The 20896-nt window shown below is 36.7% G+C and overlaps 1 protein-coding gene across 1 annotated transcript in view; it reads right to left on the reverse strand.

Annotated features, from left to right (window-relative positions):
- Positions 1 to 20896, reverse strand: part of LOC118202622 (T-box transcription factor mls-1-like) — a 91213-nt gene that overhangs the window by 22900 nt on the left and 47417 nt on the right. The window contains exon 6 of the mRNA XM_085807459.1: positions 15460 to 15524. Within this exon, the coding sequence (XP_085663585.1) occupies positions 15460 to 15524 (65 nt within the window). The remainder of the gene's footprint in view (positions 1 to 15459; positions 15525 to 20896) is intronic.

The following is a 20896-nucleotide window of genomic DNA, read 5'->3' on the forward strand; positions in this document are numbered from 1 at the left end:
GGACTTTTTAAGGGAAATTGGCTCGTATACACGTTACACATGGGGAAAACCACGAAAACGCCCATGCAGCCAGCCCGTTCGCGGGATTCGAACCTCTGAGCAGGAAAGAGGAATCTGCAGCTTTTTGTGTTATAAGGTATTTCTCCCACCTTCTTAGCGTGCCTTCGTGGTGTAGTGGTAAGCACGCTGGGCCGGTATTCCTGAAGTGCATGGTTCGATTTCCGGCGAAGGCGGCTGCTAATGTTTCATTATGTCGGCTTTCAGAAGAAAAAAAAAAAAAACTAATGCCTCTATAGTGGCGCCCGAACCAAAACGGTGGTGGATGTTGATTTCTCCCCCCCCACCCAGGATTTGGCGATTGGGTCCCCTAAAAAAACTCTAGTCGTCCTTTAAGAGAGGGAGTATATAAGGTATTTCTCCCACCTTCTTAGCGTGCCTTCGTGGTGTAGTGGTCAGCACGCTGGGCCGGTATTCCAGAGGTCCGTGGTTCGATTCCAGGCGAAGTCGGTTGTTAATGTTTCATCTTGCCGGCTTTCCGAAAAATACCTAATGTCTCTACAGCAGTGTCATTAGCTTAAGAGTTTTATTATTCCTTAAACTCTCTCAAATGAAAGTTCGTCATTTTATTATGGCACAACAAAATATGTAAAACAATTTAAGACTATTTTCACATTTTTCAGTTTTTTAGACATCGTTATTCCATTTATAATATAAATGTTTATGACCACCAAGATTCATCTTAATTTTTATTTACAAATAGTGTAGTGGATTTCCTTTACTATTATACCACGGAAGTTAGGGATTTTCCAGTATGACATATACTGTACAATCGTACATAGGTAGAAGCAAGTATATACACATAAATGTTGGAATAAATTTCATTAAATCCGGTTCAAAGAGGGTAAACATTTCTTGCATCCATTAAATTTTCAAAATTCGGAACTTATGCCATCTGTTTAGAGGAAGACACGAACTTAATTTTGCACTCTTTCTAAATAAATTATAGATAAAAGCATACTACTTTCTTGTACAATTTCAGATGGATGTAAATAATTTGACTGATAGAAAAATTACACAGACCTAGCCGCTTAGCATCATCGTCACAAGAGTCGCATGCCACTTCAAAAAATAAATATTTGCTTTTATTTTTCAAGCTACTTTTATTCTCAGGGGCTCTATTCAAATTTGTTCGTTATCGCGTTGCACTATGAAGCTGTCAAACATATCTTTCTTAGGTTGTATGCCTTTCTTGTGCTTTTGTTTCATAAGTGCTTTTTGTTTCTTAAATATGCAGTATACTGTGCAAGGTATTTCTTGACAGTAGAATTACGTCAAGTTCAAAATTATCTGCTGACAGCTTGCTGAAAAAAAATATTTGTTGGCAGACATAAATTTCAGTAGATTTTCATCTTTTAATTTGATTATCTACGATATCACAAAATGTATTCATAATACCTAACCGCGACCATGTATTCATAATTTAATACAGCTTAGACTTTTACTTCATTGTTAGAAACAAGATCTTAATTTATACACAATTTAAAAACAGCAACTGTTGTAATATAGCTTGTAAGGATCTTAAGTTTTACTAACGTTTATTTTATTTTAAATCTTTACTATCACTTCTTATTTTCTACTTCCGGCCAGAATTATAAGCGTGAAGGAGTTTATGCAAAGTTGTCTGGCGAACGCCAAGTATTTAAGTGTGGCCTTTTTGCCAAGCAGAAGAGAGGAAGCAGTGAGTTCGAAGCAGGCCGCTTACCTTAGAAGTTACGCAGTTGCTATTTGCCTTCCAGGCCAGAGGTTTTAATCCTCTTGATAAATTAAACGTATTGTAGTGCTCACAGTCTCTGTGCTACATACGCTTCCTGTTATTATAAGGCCAATCTTATTCTAAAGTTAAATTAGAGTTTAGTTTTATTTTGATATCTTTTACGTTAGACCCTGAGTGGAGGGTCATTGTATTCCGAAGTACGGAAGTCATTGTATATAAAGAAAAATAAAGGGTTTTGTATACCCTTCGTCTGTATCCTGTCTACTTACTACAATTAGTGAACATAGCTTTAGTAAGCTCTCTGTTCTAGTCAGGTCATTGTATGTTTCCGAAGAAGGTAAGAAGAAACATTGAACCTGATAGTGGCGCCCGACGAAGAATAACCATGGCCGAGTTTCAGGAAGAAACTGTGCTGCCTGCAGAAACGGCTCAGAATCCAGAAATGCCAGCTGCCGCCCTGGAAGGATTTGGGTACATCGTCCAGACCATGCGCGCTTCGATGAAACCAGAAGCAACGTTTAATGGAAACTCACAGGTAACCAGTTTTTTGGAAAAATTGGATGACCACTTCATGCTCTACCCCGTGCACGAGTTTCAAAAAGTTACCTTAGCTACCAGCGCTTTGAGGGGCCAAGCGTTTAACTGATTCAAATGTATCGGCAGAAGTCTCTTGGGTCAAGCAGGAAGTCCCACCTATACTTACGAAAATTTCAAGACTGCCCTACTAAAAGCCTTCCCTGTTGTAAGGGATCGTGCGAAATTAGAAACAGAACTTTTCAGTATATATCAACAAAGAATGGAAAACCTCTCGAGCTTTATTTTAAGAAAAATTCACGTTTTCAAACTCTTGTATGGAAACCGTCCGGATCCTGAAATAATTCAAGTGATTTTGCCGAGGTTACTACCCCAAGTGCAAGACTTTATTGAATTACGAAATCCGACTACACTGGAAAAGTTATTTGAGCTAGCAATCCAGTTTGTAAGTAGAAGAACGGCGGACGTCGAAAGAAGACGCCAATATCAACAGCGAAACCAATTTGGTACGCCAAGACTACAGCAAACTCAAGCACATGGCTACGGAGAAAAAGCGAATCAGTGGGCAAGGAACCCGAGCATTCAAAAACAGCCGGCGAACGTCGACAGTTCAATAGCAACCCAGGAAAAAAGTCTCAAGGCCAGTGGAGAAAGAAGGAAAGCACCGAAAGGAAAAATAATTTAAACTAAAACGGATTTCTGCTGACGAGAGGGTGCGGAAATCCGAAGGCCACGAAAACCCCTCTTCCTACAAGTTAAATACAGTAATGGTGAAAAATTTTAACTCTTCCGAAGATTGAAGTGTTGGTAAATAATATCCCGGCCACCGCACTCCTGGATACCGGCGCGCAGTGTTCCTGTGTGGCAGAAGTCTTTTTTAGAAAGTATTTTCGCAAATACCGCATATATAATGCGGATAATACAACAGTATTAGCGGCGCAAGGAGAACAATGTAAATGCGTAGGTAAAGTACCTTTGTACATCCGTATCAAGGACGAACAAGTAAAGGTTGATGTTTTTTATAGTAAAGAATTTGCAAGCAAATTTAATCCTAGGAATAGGTTTTGTATACCCTTCGTCTGTATCCTGTCTACTTACTACAATTAGTGAACATAGCTTTAGTAAGCTCTCTGTTCTAGTCAGGTCATTGTATGTTTCCGAAGAAGGTAAGAAGAAACATTGAACCTGATAGTGGCGCCCGACGTAGAATAACCATGGCCGAGTTTCAGGAAGAAACTGTGCTGCCTGCAGAAACGGCTCAGAATCCAGAAATGCCAGCTGCCGCCCTGGAAGGATTTGGGTACATCGTCCAGACCATGCGCGCTTCTTTGAAACCAGAAGCAACGTTTAATGGAAACTCACAGGTAACCAGTTTTTTGGAAAAATTGGATGACCACTTCATGCTCTACCCCGTGCACGAGTTTCAAAAAGTTACCTTAGCTACCAGCGCTTTGAGGGGCCAAGCGCTTAACTGGTTCAAATGTATCGGCAGAAGTCTCTTGGGTCAAGCAGGAAGTCCCACCTATACTTACGAAAATTTCAAGACTGCCCTACTAAAAGCCTTCCCTGTTGTAAGGGATCGTGCGAAATTAGAAACAGAACTTTTCAGTATATATCAACAAAGAATGGAAAACCTCTCGAGCTTTATTTTAAGAAAAATTCACGTTTTCAAACTCTTGTATGGAAACCGTCCGGATCCTGAAATAATTCAAGTGATTTTGCCGAGGTTACTACCCCAAGTGCAAGACTTTATTGAATTACGAAATCCGACTACACTGGAAAAGTTATTTGAGTTAGCAATCCAGTTTGAAAGTAGAAGAACGGCGGACGTCGAAAGAAGACGCCAATATCAACAGCGAAACCAATTTGGTACGCCAAGACTACAGCAAACTCAAGCACATGGCTACGGAGAAAAAGCGAATCAGTGGGCAAGGAAACCCGAGCATTCAAAAACAGCCGGCGAACGTCGACAGTTCAATAGCAACCCAGGAAAAAAGTCTCAAGGCCAGTGGAGAAAGAAGGAAAGCACCGAAAGGAAAAATAATTTAAACTAAAACGGATTTCTGCTGACGAGAGGGTGCGGAAATCCGAAGGCCACGAAAACCCCTCTTCCTACAAGTTAAATACAGTAATGGTGAAAAATTTAACTCTTCCGAAGATTGAAGTGTTGGTAAATAATATCCCGGCCACCGCACTCCTGGATACCGGCGCGCAGTGTTCCTGTGTGGCAGAAGTCTTTTTTAGAAAGTATTTTCGCAAATACCGCATATATAATGCGGATAATACAACAGTATTAGCGGCGCAAGGAGAACAATGTAAGTGCGTAGGTAAAGTACCTTTGTACATCCGTATCAAGGACGAACAAGTAAAGGTGATGTTTTTTATAGTAAAGAATTTGCAAGCAAATTTAATCCTAGGAATAGACTTTCTTTCAGACGCACAAGCTACACTGGATTTTAATGAAGCGTCCCTTAAGCTGACGATGAAACCAGTGCGTGTAGAAAAGGTTGAACCGCCAAGGTTAAATCTTGACCACCTGCCTAATGACGAGCAAGATAGAATCCGACAAGTGGTAAGTGAATTTGCTTCCTTATTTAGTGATATTCCAGGATTTACTCAGGTTACTAACCATAGTATTGACACCGGAGATGCATTGCCGGTTCGTCAAAAACCATACCGGTATGATAAGAATAAGGAAAAAATTATAGAATGGCATATTACCGATATGCTACGTAAAAAGATCATAACGCCTATCTCAAGTAGTTATGCTAGTCCGGTGGTTTTATGTAAGAAAAATAATGATTATCCTTTGGAGCATCCAAAAAGGTGGAGATTCGCTATTGATTACCGTAAATTAAATTCCATAACGAAATATCCGGTATATCCGTTACCGATCATAGAAGAAATTTTAAGGAACATAAAATCAACCAAATTTATGACGACTTTAGACTTAACGAATGGTTATTTTCAAATAGGGGTCAGGCCTGAGGACGTGCCTAAGACTGCTTTTATAACCAAGTCTGGCACTTATGCATTTTTGCGAATGCCGTTTGGCCTTTCAGGCGCCCCAGCAACATTTCAGCGATGCATGGACATTGTGTTAAGACCTGTTCTTGGAAAGTCCAAATTTATCTATTTAGATGATATCATTATTACTAGTGGTAATCTCGACCAACATATACAGGATTTAAGACAGGTGTTTTCTTTATTAAATGAGGCCGGTCTAAAAGTTAATGTCGAAAAGTGCAAATTTGCAGCCCCTGAATTAAAATATTTAGGTTACAAAATATCGCAAAAAGGGATCGAGACAGATGAATCAAAAATAATCGCTGTACAAAAGTATCCGACTCCAAACACGGCAAAGAAGGTCTCTTCTTTTCTAGGACTTTGTTCATATTATAGGTCCTTTATAAAAGATTTTGCGGCTATCGCTGAGCCATTGTTAAAATTAAAAAGGAAAAAGGCAAGATTCTCGTGGACGGCCGAAGCCAATAGTGATTTCGAAAAATTAAAACAAGCATTAACGCAAGCCCCTGTGTTGAAATTTCCTGAAAAGGATTAAAATTTAGAAATTTCAGCGGATGCTTCGGATTATGCGGTAGGAGCGGTACTTTCGCAAAATCAGCAGCCCGTGGCATTTTTTAGCCGAACTTTAAATCAAACACAAAGAAACTATTCCGCGACCGAGAGAGAGGCACTTGCAGTTCTGTTAGCAGTGCAAAAGTTCCGAGTCTATTTTGGAAAGGCGCCGATAACAGTATATTCTCATCATGCGGCGGTAACTAGATTGTACTCAGGGAAAAATTTATCCCCAAGGTTAATAAGATGGGCACTCAAGCTGCAAGAATATAATCTGGTAATCAAGCATACCCCCGGAAAGGAAAATATCGTAGCAGATGCCCTATCACGAATTAAATTAGACGAACAGGGTAATACCGTAAAAGTTGCAATGCTGACAGCGTGTACAATAAATTCCCGAGAAACTGTAATAACCGAACTGGGTAAGGATCCTGAGTTTGGAAGTATTTATGAGTATTTGAAGGATCCTGAAAATTTTAGCCACCAAGATATTGTGGCGATAAGAAATAGGGCGGCCCATTACGAACTAATAGATGGTCTATTATTCTACACAAAAACTACGAATTCCAACAACGAATTTCGACCTGTTATCCCAGCTAGTCTTAGATTAAATATCCTGCAAGAGCTCCATGACAGCCCTTTAGCTTCTCATGCTGGTATTCGAAAAACTATCCAACGCGTACGCGAGGCAGTCTACTTTCCTGAACTGCAAAAGTTAACAAGGGCGTATGTCCAGTCCTGCCCAACATGTCAAGCCGTTAATTATATGAATTTCCGCCCGGCCGGGTTTCTAAATAGTATTAAATCCGAATTTCCAAATGAAATAATCGGCATCGATTTATTGGGCCCTTTCCCAAAAAGTCAGTTAAATAAAAATCGCTATCTCCTTGTTATGGTTGATCATTTTAGTAAATGGACCGAAATTGTTCCCTTAAAACGAGCCTCCGCGAAATTAGTTACTGATTCTATTTTAAATAAATATATTTTAAAATACGGGGCGCCCCTAAAAGTTATATCGGATAATGGTCCTCAATTTGTAAGTAATATATTTGAAGACATGTGTCAAAAACCGGGCATTTTTCATTTAAAAATGGTCCCGTATCGGCCGCAATCAAATATAGCGGAACGGGTCAACAGAAATATAGTGAAAATTATCCGTAGTTATGTTAAAAATTTTCATAAAAGCTGGGATAACTATGTCAATGAATTTGCTTTCGCCCTTAGTACCGCAAAACATGATACAACGGGCAAAACTCCTGCTGAGTTATTTCTAGGCAGAAAGGTTATAACACCGTTAGATAAACTATTTTATGTGCAACAAAGAGCCCCAGAATTTAAAATGGGTGATATAGAAAAAATAATAAAAGAAGCAAAAAAGAATACGGAAGTAGCACAAAGAAAACAGAAGTTATACTATGATCTGAAACGACGGGGAGTAACTTATAAAGTAGGGGATGAAGTTTTAAAAATTAAGCATTCACTTTCTTCAGCACCAGAAGATAAAACTGCCAAATTTTTCCCACGCTTTGAAGGACCATATGTTATAGAAAAAATAACTCACGCTGTTGTAGTGTTAAAGGCAAGAAATGGTGAAACCTGTTCCGCAAATATGGATCAAATTAAACCCTACTTCGATCGTAATAAAATGAAAATCTTTTCAGATCTTTTGCAGGTTCCGGTACGGCAGACACCGCAGGTACAAGGTCCAGAGGTGGGAAAACGACAAGTACAAGGGCAAGCCAATGAGAGACAGAAGCAAGTGAAAAGAAAATTGCCCCGCGGAAAAACTGAAGGTAAAAAGAAAAAGAAGCCGTTCCACCGTCCAGAAAACAGAGTTCACGAACACCCCCAGAATGAAGAAGGGAGAAGGACGACGTATGTGGAAAGGACCGGGAGAAAGGACGGCAACTATAACCCGGCTGTGAAACGGAAGAGTGACTCATCCGACAGAACTCTCCGCAGCAAAAGTCGCCGAACTGCGGAAGGGCCATCAGCGGCGGAGGAAAAAGTACAAGAAAAATTTGAACGGCCAACAACGAGGTCCAAGCAGGATGACGACAGAATTTTCCCGGTTCCACCAAGACCAGCTGCCTTCAAACGGCCAAGACCACAAGCAGAGGACAGAAGGAAGATGTTCAATGGTGGCCGTAGTGGTGAAAAACGGAAGCTTCCAGAGGAAAGCACTGAAGGGCGAGCCCGTACAAGAAGGAGGATCAACCAAGCTACTATCAGCTATACCTTTAAAGACTGGGCCCAGAAAAGGATGTCTGAATATTACAAAGATAAGTAAAATTTTATGTTACTTTACAAACTTAAGTTAATCTTTCATTTTTACTGCAAGTGGCAGATTTCAAGAAGTTTTACCTCATGCGAGGTCTACCTTTATCGCCAAAAGGGCGAGAAATGAGTTGTGACCGATTTTCTTATTATGTTTTTCAATTACTCGCGCGTAAAACTAAAGTTGATGTATAATAGCGTTGTGTAAAGACTTAAATATTGTAAAAAGTTATTGTATAAATTTTATTTAAAACATTCTAGCAAGAAAGAAGTTTTAGTCTGAAAGACTTTTTGAAATGTAGTATTATTTCAATGTAGAAAGAATTGGCACTTGCTTTGAAAAGAATAGAAGTTAACAATGTACTACTAATGTATGTTTTCAAATGTGTAAAATTAACGGCATGTTGATATGTTCTTGTATACATGTGAACTGTTATTTTGAATGTTAAGAAATACCGTGATATGGTAAAAGTGAAAGTAATGTTAAAAATTTGTTATTCGTGTGACTGTAAAGATTAAATCATGACGAATATATGTTAAAGGTTGAATGATGTAGTTAGGCTCTCTGACGCTACACTTTAGAGTTAGCCACTTTCAGAATAGTACCTCAGGGTCTAGAGTTGAAATTAGGGTGTGTTAAGAGGTCTCGTATGTTGAATTTTAACACGTTAGTGTTTTGATTGTAGGAGGAAGTGTGGCACACGTAGACAGAAACACATTCGTGGTTGGTGTTCTTTTACAACACATGTCAGAGAGCACGGGGAGAGATAATTAAAATAGTCATGAATGAAATAAGAATGTTAAGAAAAGTATATTCTATGTTATTTGCAATGTCATTCTGTAACATTTCATTAAACTAGTTTTCCTTCCAGATCTCTGGAAGGAACCAGAATTGAATAAAGCTCCTGTTTAGATGCAGTACAGATGAAAAAGAAAAAAAAAGATTGTTGTATATCCCGGGAGCTGCTATTGTAACAAATTTCTTTCTTTTAAATTTTCTAGTTTCTAGCTAAGTTATGATTGTAAAAGGTTGGCCTCGCGTTAGTTTTTAGAGTTAAAAGTTTTCAACAAGGTCGTTTTAGACCTCAGTTTCAAACAAATTAACTCTGGCGGGAAGTATGTAAGGATCTTAAGTTTTACTAACGTTTATTTTATTTTAAATCTTTACTATCACTTCTTATTTTCTACTTCCGGCCAGAATTATAAGCGTGAAGGAGTTTATGCAAAGTTGTCTGGCGAACGCCAAGTATTTAAGTGTGGCCTTTTTGCCAAGCAGAAGAGAGGAAGCAGTGAGTTCGAAGCAGGCCGCTTACCTTAGAAGTTACGCAGTTGCTATTTGCCTTCCAGGCCAGAGGTTTTAATCCTCTTGATAAATTAAACGTATTGTAGTGTTCACAGTCTCCATGCTACATACGCTTCCTGTTATTATAAGGCCAATCTTATTCTAAAGTTAAATTAGAGTTTAGTTTTATTTTGATATCTTTTACGTTAGACCCCGAGTGGAGGGTCATTGTATTCCGAAGTACGGAAGTCATTGTATATAAAGAAAAATAAAGGGTTTTGTATACCCTTCGTCTGTATCCTGTCTACTTACTACAATTAGTGAACATAGCTTTAGTAAGCTCTCTGTTCTAGTCAGGTCATTGTATGTTTCCGAAGAAGGTAAGAAGAAACATTGAACCTGATAAGCTTAAGGTTATTTTTTAATAAAAGGAAGAAATAAAGATTGGAATTATTGCTAGTTTTCAGTCCTCATACATCACAGTCAATTCATTTTAATTTACAGAAATCTTTCTCAAGCTCTCAAAGCTTAATACACATGTGAAGAGTAATGCATATTTTCTTTGCATATACAGAGAAAATCGTAAAACGGTGTATAAAAGCGTGTATTGAATATAACTGTATAAAAACAGTAACTGTTGTAATATAGCTTAAGGTTTATTTGGTAATAAAAGGAAAAAACAAAGATAGGAATTATTGCTAGTTTTCAGTCCTCATACATTACAGTCAATTCATTTTAATTTGCAGAAATCTTTCTCAGGCTCTCAAAGCTTAATACACATGTGGAGAGTAATGCATATTTTCTTTGCATATACAGAGAAAATCGTAAAACGGTGTATAAGCGTGTATTGAATATAACGGTATAAAAACAGTAACTGTTGTAATATAGCTTAAGGTTTATTTGGTAATAAAAGGAAAAAATAAAGATAGAAATTATTGCTAGTTTTCAGTCCTGCTACATTACAGTCAATTCATTTTAATTTACAGAAATCTTTCTCAACTCTCAAAGCGTAATACACATGTGGAGAGTAATGCATATTTTCTTTGCATATACAGAGAAAATCGTAAAACGGTGTATAAGCGTGTATTGAATATAACGGTATAAAAACAGTAACTGTTGTAATATAGCTTAAGGTTTATTTGGTAATAAAAGGAAAAAATAAAGATAGAAATTATTGCTAGTTTTCAGTCCTGCTACATTACAGTCAATTCATTTTAATTTGCAGAAATCTTTCTCAGGCTCTCAAAGCTTAATACACATGTGGAGAGTAATGCATATTTTCTTTGCATATACAGAGAAAATCGTAAAACGGTGTATAAGCGTGTATTGAATATAACGGTATAAAAACAGTAACTGTTGTAATATAGCTTAAGGTTTATTTGGTAATAAAAGGAAAAAATAAAGATAGAAATTATTGCTAGTTTTCAGTCCTGCTACATTACAGTCAATTCATTTTAATTTGCAGAAATCTTTCTCAGGCTCTCAAAGCTTAATACACATGTGGAGAGTAATGCATATTTTCTTTGCATATACAGAGAAAATCGTAAAACGGTGTATAAGCGTGTATTGAATATAACGGTATAAAAACAGTAACTGTTGTAATATAGCTTAAGGTTTATTTGGTAATAAAAGGAAAAAATAAAGATAGAAATTATTGCTAGTTTTCAGTCCTGCTACATTACAGTCAATTCATTTTAATTTACAGAAATCTTTCTCAACTCTCAAAGCGTAATACACATGTGGAGAGTAATGCATATTTTCTTTGCATATACAAAGAAAATCGTAAAACTGCGTATAAGCGTGTATTGAATATAACGGAAAAGTCTTAATAGGGACAAGTTCAGTTCTGCGATTAGCTAAAGTTGTTGTTATCCATTTCACGTGAAAAGAAGAAATTACTCTAAATTTTTGTTTACTTATTTTTGAGTAGTAAAATCGCTGACCATCGGTAGTTCGACCCGGTTCAGATTTTAGTGAACGAACTGCATGCGATATTTCTTGGTTTATCCCATGTGTAATGTGAAAATAAATTAGTTTCCCTTAAAATTTTATCCACGAAGATATTCCTTTCTTTAATCCCATCGAAAACTTTGCCCTAATCTAATTAATCCGACTGCTAATCCGTCAAAAAGTGTATATGTTTTCAACGAAATTTAAAAATTTATGATGCCAGTCAGATGTGGCATTGTGATATACTAATAATTAAGTTTACAGCGTGTTAATGTAACAGCACTATGTAATCTCTAAGAATACGTTGAAAATGCTATAATAAAATAAACAGCAAAATACGCTTTTAATAACAAGTAAATGATCCCTAGTAGTTTGTATTTTGAGTCATCTGTTGCTTGGAAACCATGGCGCCAGACGTATCTGAATAGGTGAAACAAGCCAATTCATGTATTTATCAGACATTTGGCACCTTCAAGTGCTCCACTATTTGCTTTCGATGTATTCGCTGATATCGAAGAATAATAATCGTTGTTTGTTTTCTTTCTTTTCTTTATCCTCAGATTGCGACGAATTTCGGCAGCATTTGTAGGTTCTGAACTTCAAAGTAGGTATTGTAATGTGCGGTTAAAGATATATTTTTCAAAATTTCATAAACTAACAGCATTGTTTTTTATCGCTCACTTATGATGTCACTGCTCTCTGAAAATAGTACCTAATCCTAGTTTACGCCGTATTTCAAAATTGAGAGCACATTGAGCAATGCGGAAATAATTTCATTGCGTGAAGAACAACAGCGGTAACTTTCTGAAAGACATTTGAAATGATAAGTAAGTATTTAGAGGCCGGTGATCATCGAGTGCTGGTAGTGCTACTTTTCACAGCTCTATCCCAATTTTGATTGAGAACACACAGAATATGAGGTTTTCATGCCTTACTTACTTTATCACCAGCCTCTCGAGATGACGTTCAGACCAATAGGTTTTAAAAGCTGCTACTTCGTAAAAATATTCACAAACATTTACGCTCTAATGGTAATTAGAACATAGGTGCTTTAACAGCCATACAGGTCGGGTAGGAGAGACATTTATTTCCAAGAATGGAAACTAATTGCCTTAACATTATTAAATGCAGTAGTAAAATCAGTTTCATATAAGGAATAATAGATCTGTCTGTGTATTAAGCATATAATTTATCCACTATGCGTGAAAATATTAACGATGCCGTTTTAACTAATTTTTTTCTTACCGAAGCTAATAAATTGTGCTTAATCATAGATACCGTTATTATGTTAGTGCAATTTGTTTATAATTCCTACATTTTTTACTACATAAAAATGAAATTTTGTTGCTTATATGCTATAACATGGTTAATTTTTTTTTTATTTTTTTGTGGTCAAAGTTCACTAAGTGGAGAAATTTCCTCTTCCTCGAATTTAAGACGCGGCTGATTCAAATTCTGACCTTTTAATTTGCTTTGGAACTTACATTATTAAGAAATGAAATTTTTTCAGTTGTTTCTGAAAATCATACCTAGCAGATCTCCATATTTACTCATGTGCTTGACGTTCTCTCAAAAAAAGTTTGACCTATCAAATACATTTTTTAAGGAATTGCATATTTATTCTTGCATTTCATTAAATACTGCTAGACCTTTAATAAAATTAAAGATTAATTCTTTATTTGTATTAAAGGCCTAGAATTATTAAATACTACTAGACCTTTAATACAAACAAAGAAATTGATTATTAATTAATACTAATTAATACTACTTAATTAATTAAATGAATTAAATTAATTCATTAATTAAGTTACAGCATATTATCTAGTTCTGTCTCAGTTTTGACCGGTATTGCCTTAGGGAACGAAGTCCTACAATTTCATACCTCTTACTCTCTTTTACCAGTCTTTCAAGACGGTTCTTTTATTAAGAGATTTTATGTTACAAAAACAGTAAAGTTACAAACGCCTGCGCATTAAAACAGGAATCATGCCGAAGTCCAACAGCTCAGCTAACCATCATAAGAACTGAGGCAGCACAGCTATGGGAAATATTTCCTGATGGGGTAAACACACATTTATTAATGCCTTCATTAGTCCTTTCCCACAAGGCCATTTTTTAGCTTCCAGGTATAAGTCCGATCTTACTAAGAAAATTTTATGACGAAAAAACTAAGAAACTACTACTAAGAAAGTACTACACATAAAAAATAGGGCGGTTGCAACAAAAAGGAACAAGTCTAGAGCTGTTTTTGTTTAACAGAGTATGCATCTAAACAGATCAATGATTCGTAGTTTCTGTTATTAGATTTGTAATCTGATTAATTAATTTCAGCACAGCTAGGCTATTTGTCGAAGGGAATGGATGCTTTCCTGGATGCCTTTCTAAAGAAAATTGATTCATGTTCAAGTTACATATAATGACAACTCTGAAAATTCTCGCAGAGAGCCCGTTAATTTGGGGAAACCGAATCTTGGACAAATCGTCAGTCATTCCTGGTTAAGGTTATAAGGCATTTCTCCCGCTTTCCTACCGTGCCTTCGTGGTGCAGTGGTTCTGCACACTGGGCCGGTATTCCAAAGGTTCGTGGTTCGATTCCCTGCGAAGGCGTTGCTAATTTTTCAATTCTCCTGCTTCTAAAAATATACCTAATGGCTCTACAATGGCTCCCAGACTAAAAGAGTGGCGGATGATGATTTCAACCTACCCAGGATTTGGCGATTGGGTCCCCTAAAAACCCCAGTCGCCCTTTAAAAGGGGGAAGTATATAAGGTATTTCTCCCACCTCCTTGGCGTGCCTTCGTGGTGTAGTGGTTCTGCACACTGGGCCGGTATTCCAGAGGCCCGCGGTTCGATTCCCAGCAAAGGCGTTGCTAATTTTTCATGACTCCTGCTTCCAAATAAATCCTAATGTCTCTACAATGGCGCCCAAACTAAAAGGGATTTTAGGCCTGTGGATGATGACTCTCCACACCCAGGATTTGGCGATTGGGTCTCCTAAAAACCCCAGTCGCCCTTTAAAAGGGGGAGTATATAAGGCATTTCCCTCGTCTTCCTATCGTGCCTTCGTTGTGTGTAGTGGTTCTGCACACTGGGCCGGTATCCAGAGGTCCGTTTTTCTATTCCCGGCGAAGGCGATTGCAAATTTTTCATTTTGCCTGTTTCCAATTAACCTAATGACTCTACAAGGTCCAAAACGTACCTTTTTAGCCGCTTGGCTCTTTTTTTACTAATGCCTTTTATTTATAATAATATCTTGTTTATTATTTCCCCAAAAAGAATATTTTAAATCATATATGCATGATTATCTTATATTCTTCGTCTTTTTTTTAAATCCACCTTTGAAATTTAGAGCATAATAAAGAAAACAATAAACTGAGAAATATGCGAAAAGAAATATAGAAGTATTTTTCGAGTAATATGACTAAAATTTCTCAGTCGAGCAGTGAGAATACCTGATAGCTCACCCCGGTGTTGAAAACCTCGGCGAACAGGCTGCCTGCATGTGTGCTTCCGTGAACAAGCTGCCTGCATGTATGCTTTCATATGTGCTTGAACTGGCTCGTAAACGATTCATTAAAACACCAAACTGGTTCTTATCCAGGTTACATATACCAACCTGTATGATGTTCAAGGCTCTTGCCAACGACAGGTGCAGTCTTGCCCTCCTTGCCACGATGGATTTCGTGGAATTGTCATGATGCAGACAAGTGACAAATGAGCTAAGTCAGACAAGTGTCAGACAAGTGAGCTAAGTCATAACGCAACATTTGGGAAAAATCATGTGCAATGTGGATTCAAGTTATTTCCATTAAAAAGTCTTCCACGAAGATATTAATCCTCTTAGGCAGATAGCTGTCACTGCCATATTTTAAAACAGTCCTGACTTTTACTGAGATTTCCTGTATCTGATCTTATTTCTTTCAGTCCGTTCGTGATCTTAATTATTACTTAAAATTTTTGCTCCAATTATTTTTCTTAATTTATAAACCTAATATTCTTAGTTTAATTATTAGTGCCTTAATTACATATTTAACATTTGATTTAATATTGCTAAAATTCTTACCTGCTCTTATGGACCTCTCGAAATCCTTTCGCAAATGGGTTGCTGGCAATTTTCAGGCGTGTTATCTGAAAAAAAAAATGAAGTGTAAAAGTATATTCGAATTAGATGAAAATTCCTTAAGAAATAAACTGCTGTTACTGATGTTAATTCTTTTGCATGGAGGGGAGGAGGTAATTCAAGTAGAGCTGAGAAATAAATGAAAACGTGATTAAGTCTAACTGTTTAGACTTTCATCTGTTAAATCCACCAACTATAAGGAGCAAGAGAAGTGAAGCAATAAAAAATAGTAATGTGTACGAATGACTCTCAATATTTCTTACTGATACTATGTTGTATGCATTGCAAATTAATTAACTTCATATATCGATATGTATTCATCTTAATTTATTTCATCCCACTTATACAAATATGCCTATGCCTGCACTTACTGTATGTCACTTGCATTTATATTATGCAATTCATTTTACATAGACTCTCTCTCTTTTCTCTTTTTTCTTTTAGTTTAAGAAGATACTTAATATAAGATCATAAAAAGACAATCATGTAATTGTTGATACTTTAATTAGCTGTTTCTATGGTTGCGACCCTGATCGGTATGGCGATTAGCGGTACTGGCTGTCGTATTCCAGGGCCAGCGCTCGAATCTCTGAGAAGGCATGGATGTTTGCAGTGTAGAGGGTCTGTGCGGTATGGGGAGCTTAAAATCCTGGCAAGCTACAGCCCTTTCGAGTACCTTGACGGTGCTCCATCAAAACTACAATGCAACTATACAGTTTGATACTTGGAATTTAGACCAGCGTCAACGCGAACTTTATCGCGCTATTTTCGGCTCCACAGATAATCCCCGGGTGGAGAAACTGCACATGGATAACCTCACTTGTGAGTTATAAGAGAAGAAACACAAGTAAGTAGAAAGGAAAAAATAGGCCCATGCCTAGGAGAATGGTAGTCGATCTGACAATTCAAGGGAAAAAGTGCTATGGATTTCTGTGGAAATGGATGGAATAAGTCCTTAGCTTTATATTTATTTCTGTCTGCGTAGTTCACTGAACTGTGCTGTTAGTGCGGGGCGACTTTATATACCTGCAAGACCAGGACGAAGTTCTGTTGCCACAACCCACTTCCTTCCGCGTGTTGAATTTGCCATCCATTCTCCATCTAGGAAACTACACTGCAAGCTCAAATGAAACCCATAGAACATAAAAAAAAAATATGGTATTAACATTTAAATAACGCCTTTAAGTGATAATTATCATGCTTGAGAATTTGAACTTTTCATTTTCATTTAGATGGGTGTTAAAATGTAATCTGAATAAGAGTATCAGATGTCAGTCTTTTATTTAAATTTGCGTTTTTACTTATTTACACATTTTAATAGTCTTTTTCAAGCGTATGGAATTCACCAGTGCAGTATTATTGCCATGCTTGAGAACTGCGAAAATATTACAACGATTTTAAGAAATTCAGGATTTTAAACTCAGGCATATGGTTGTTAACGATTAAGCTTTTGATGCATTGATTCATCAATTCAGTCGAGTGGAAAGAACAAAGATAAGCTTTGTGAATAAAATTGAAGTGTGGTGTTGGTGTGGCGTATTTAATTATGGCAAAGCACACTAGGGCTATCTGCCTAAGAGGAGAGATGCCTTTTGTGGAGGACTTTCTAAGGGAAACTGGCTCGTATACACGTTACACATGGGGAAAACCACGAAAACACCCATGTAGCCAGCCCGTTCGCGGGATTCGAACCTCGGACCGAACTACCAGTGTTCAGCGACTTTACCGCTCGGCCGCTGGTGGGCGAGTAAAATTGAAGAAACACAAATTTTGTTGAAAGCTGATGCATTTTTCTCATCATTACTCAAACAGTATATCTTACTGTGGCGTTTTAAAAGATGTATACTTCAGCTATGCTTTTATTATTTTATACTGTTCTTTAATATTGTAGATGACTATCTGCCGAGTTACAGCTTGTGCTAGTTTTGTATAGTACTTTGAGTTAAATTGATGATCTCACGTTAAAAGACAATTAGCACTTTTTAACTACTTCATCCTGTTGAATAAGCGTTGCACCCATATTTTAAATATTGTTGATATAGCTACACATAAGGATATTTTCATTCATTAAATCATAAACATTAGTTTCTTTGTAGACGGTTAGGGTAACATTTTTTACTTTTATACTGTTGCAGCTCTAAGTTTAAAATTTGTGTCAACATGACTTTCATCGAAGGGCCTGGTTTAGACTACACAAATGTAAAGGTCAGTTACGGCCAGCACGAGATTAAGAAACTTAAATGACTAAATGAACAATTATTGAAAATTTATTTGAACCATATCTTGTGCTCTAGCTTAAAATAATGTATAACATAAAAGGGTGAAGATCCGTTAACTTGGCAGCAGCTCTCCAAATGCTGGCCTGAAGCTAACAATTTGAAATTCTCCTGCCAAATCGATTAGACACTTGGAAATATTCTAACTCACTAATTTCATTTCCCTAATTCAACTAAATTTGCATTTTTATTCTAAATAAATTTGCATTTTTATACTTATTTGGCACAAAAATTCGAAACGGTTCAGTCTAATTTACTACTTCAGCTTGAGTTAAATTGCCGTTATTATAGCCTAGATGAACAGGAAAATTCATAGTCAAGATTAGATAGGGCAAAACAGCTCAGATTATTACTTTTTTAATGCCAGTGATAGATTGTGAAAGTTAGATATTCGTAACTCCTATAACAATACTTGTATTACAACAAGAAAATTTATTGCATTTAGAAACTAATAATAACAAATGGTTTTTATGAGATCTCTATTGTTTCATTTGCGGCTAGTGTTTAGATTTTTGTCAATAGTTTTTTTTCATAGTGCCGGCTATATGTATAGAATTTAGAGAAATACAAGAATTTTGATACTTATGTATTTTCACAGTGCGGACTATATGTATAGAAGTTAGAGAAACATATGTGATTTTGCTATTTATGTAATTTCATAGTGCGGACTATATGTATAGAATTTAGAGAAATATAAGTAATTTTGCTATTTATGTTGTAAGATTCTCACTAGTGTAATTCTCAGTTACTGTAGAAAGTGACGAATCTTAAGAACTAGTTAACGAACAATCGCTTAAGTTCGTGTGACAAGAAGCAACAATATGGAAGGGTAACTAACCCTTATTCCAATAAGATTTAACAAAACTCCATCTTAGAGTGTACAATCAAAGCCGACACTTGGGCTTGAACTTAAGAGACTAAAAATTAAACTAAAACTAAGATTAACTAAAGAAATATATCAAGATTCTTATCAAGATTCGAAGCTATCAAGATTCTAATTGAGTTGGCCCCTTAACTCTATTTGACTACGAAGCTTATCAAGGGCCTGAGTACGGCCGAACGTAATAACAGCTTTGAGAGAGAGAGAGTGTAGCAAAAAGGCAGACGCGCTAAATCAGAAACTCTGCTTCTTTCTAACTCTGTAAGTAACTTCGCGGTTTAAATACCGCTTCTCCTCATTAAGTATTCGGAAAGATTCCAAAACTACGTTCTAGCCGGAAGTAGTAAGTTGAAGTTAAAAATTTGACAGAAAAGGAACTTTAACTTAAAATTTAACTGTTAATAAAATTAACATAATCCTTACAATGTGCTTTCAAAGGGAGGACTATATGTATAGAATTTAGAGAAATATAAGTAATTTTGCTACTTATGTATTATCCCATGACCGTAAAATTTGGAGGAGATCCCCCTACCCAAAAAGTTGCTCCAATCGTTCCTGCGTAATTCTGCATGTCTCTTTATAAACAATCAATACCTCCCACCCAACCTGGATAGTGGTTAGTAACTCTGACTGCCGTACCGAAGAGCACGGGTTCGAATCCCGAAGAAGGCATAGATGTTTGTAAATGTGTAGTGTCTGTGCTGCATGGGGGCACTTTAAGTATGCGGCGAGCCGGAAGTCCTCTCGAGAAGTTTGTAGTAGGGGAATACGGGGTGGGAGACGCTCGGACCCGCCCCCTCTGTGGTGCTCTCCATAAAAATTGGAGGCAGAATTGAACAAAGACGTGCTGTCACCTGTATGGTGCTAAAGGCAACGGCAGGCGCAATCTTGCACTCTTTGCCACGATGAATTTCATGGCCTTGTTCTGATGTTGCTGCCAGACAAGTGAGATAAGTCACAACAACAATCAATATTTTCCTCGCTTCGTTTTCTGCGCTTCGTAAAAATGCTTTCGTTGATTTCTGCTGTTTTGTTAGGCTCTTTGATTTTAACGAAGCTCTGTTTAGAAACTAACGAGAACAAACTTCCTGAAATTAATCGTTTCAGTTACTGTTTTGTCGGCCATACTGAACTGATCGTATCATGAACAGACCATATCAAATTTTTATGGTAAGATCCCACAATTTTGAAAATAATCCCCTGTTTGCTGTGCGGTAGAAAGCAAGGTCTAAAATTTTATTTCTTTTCTTCTTTTTAATTCAAGAAAAAAGTACAGCAGTAACGTTTAATTTATATTATCCACCGTAAAAATAGAAGGTGGCTTATCGAGGATCAGTGGAGGTTACAACAAACGAAAGCCCAGATGTATGAATGCGTGACGCCACGCTTATCTATAACTAGTGCTCGGCGACAGTTTCAACAGGATAATATTAAGTACGTTTTAATTGTATGACATCCTCTTCTATAGCTAAACTTACAATTGTCACGAAAATGCAACCAGGCCACCAGGAAAAATGATTAATAATAAATGAATAAAATAATAGATTACTAATAATTAAAACTCAAATGAGAGATCAATAAAAAATGTGAAGTTAAATTAAATGAATGACGAAAAACTAAATGACAAACTAAAATACTGAGTTCATTCATCAATAATATTTGTTCGGCGTGTTATTGTATCTTAATTACTGAATTCATGTTACTGGGGCTTCGGCTGATATTACAATTGCTTTTTCCACTATAGATGTAAACTATTAAATCATAACTCCATAGAATTAACATGCTAAATGCTGTTTAAATTTTTGTGCCCTAAAAACTAGCGGAAAGTGGCAGATCGTCTAAAAACAGATTATATATGCTTAATACACAGAGTTTATCCCTAGTTAATAGTGAGATTTCCTTATGAGCAGTTATAAAAGCTTTGTTAAAAGTATTTACTTTCCTTGGTATTTAGGAATAAATAAGAATATTTTTGTTGTTCATAGAAATAGAAAGTGATAAAATACTGAATTCATTCATCAATAGTATTTGTTCGGCGTGTTATTTTATCTTAGTTACTGAATTCGTGTTACTGAGGCTTTGGCTGGTATTAGAATTGCTTTATCCACTATAGAAGTACACTATTAAATCGTAACTCCATAGAATTAACATGCTAAATGCTGTTTACATTTTTGTGCCCTAAAAACTAGCGGAAAGTGGCAGATCGTCTAAAAACAGATTATAT

This window comes from Stegodyphus dumicola, chromosome X1, assembly GCF_044657685.1.
Source record: "Stegodyphus dumicola isolate Sdum_Otavi_A_Nest chromosome X1, ASM4465768v1".
In the NCBI taxonomy this organism is placed as follows: Eukaryota; Metazoa; Arthropoda; class Arachnida; order Araneae; family Eresidae; genus Stegodyphus; species Stegodyphus dumicola.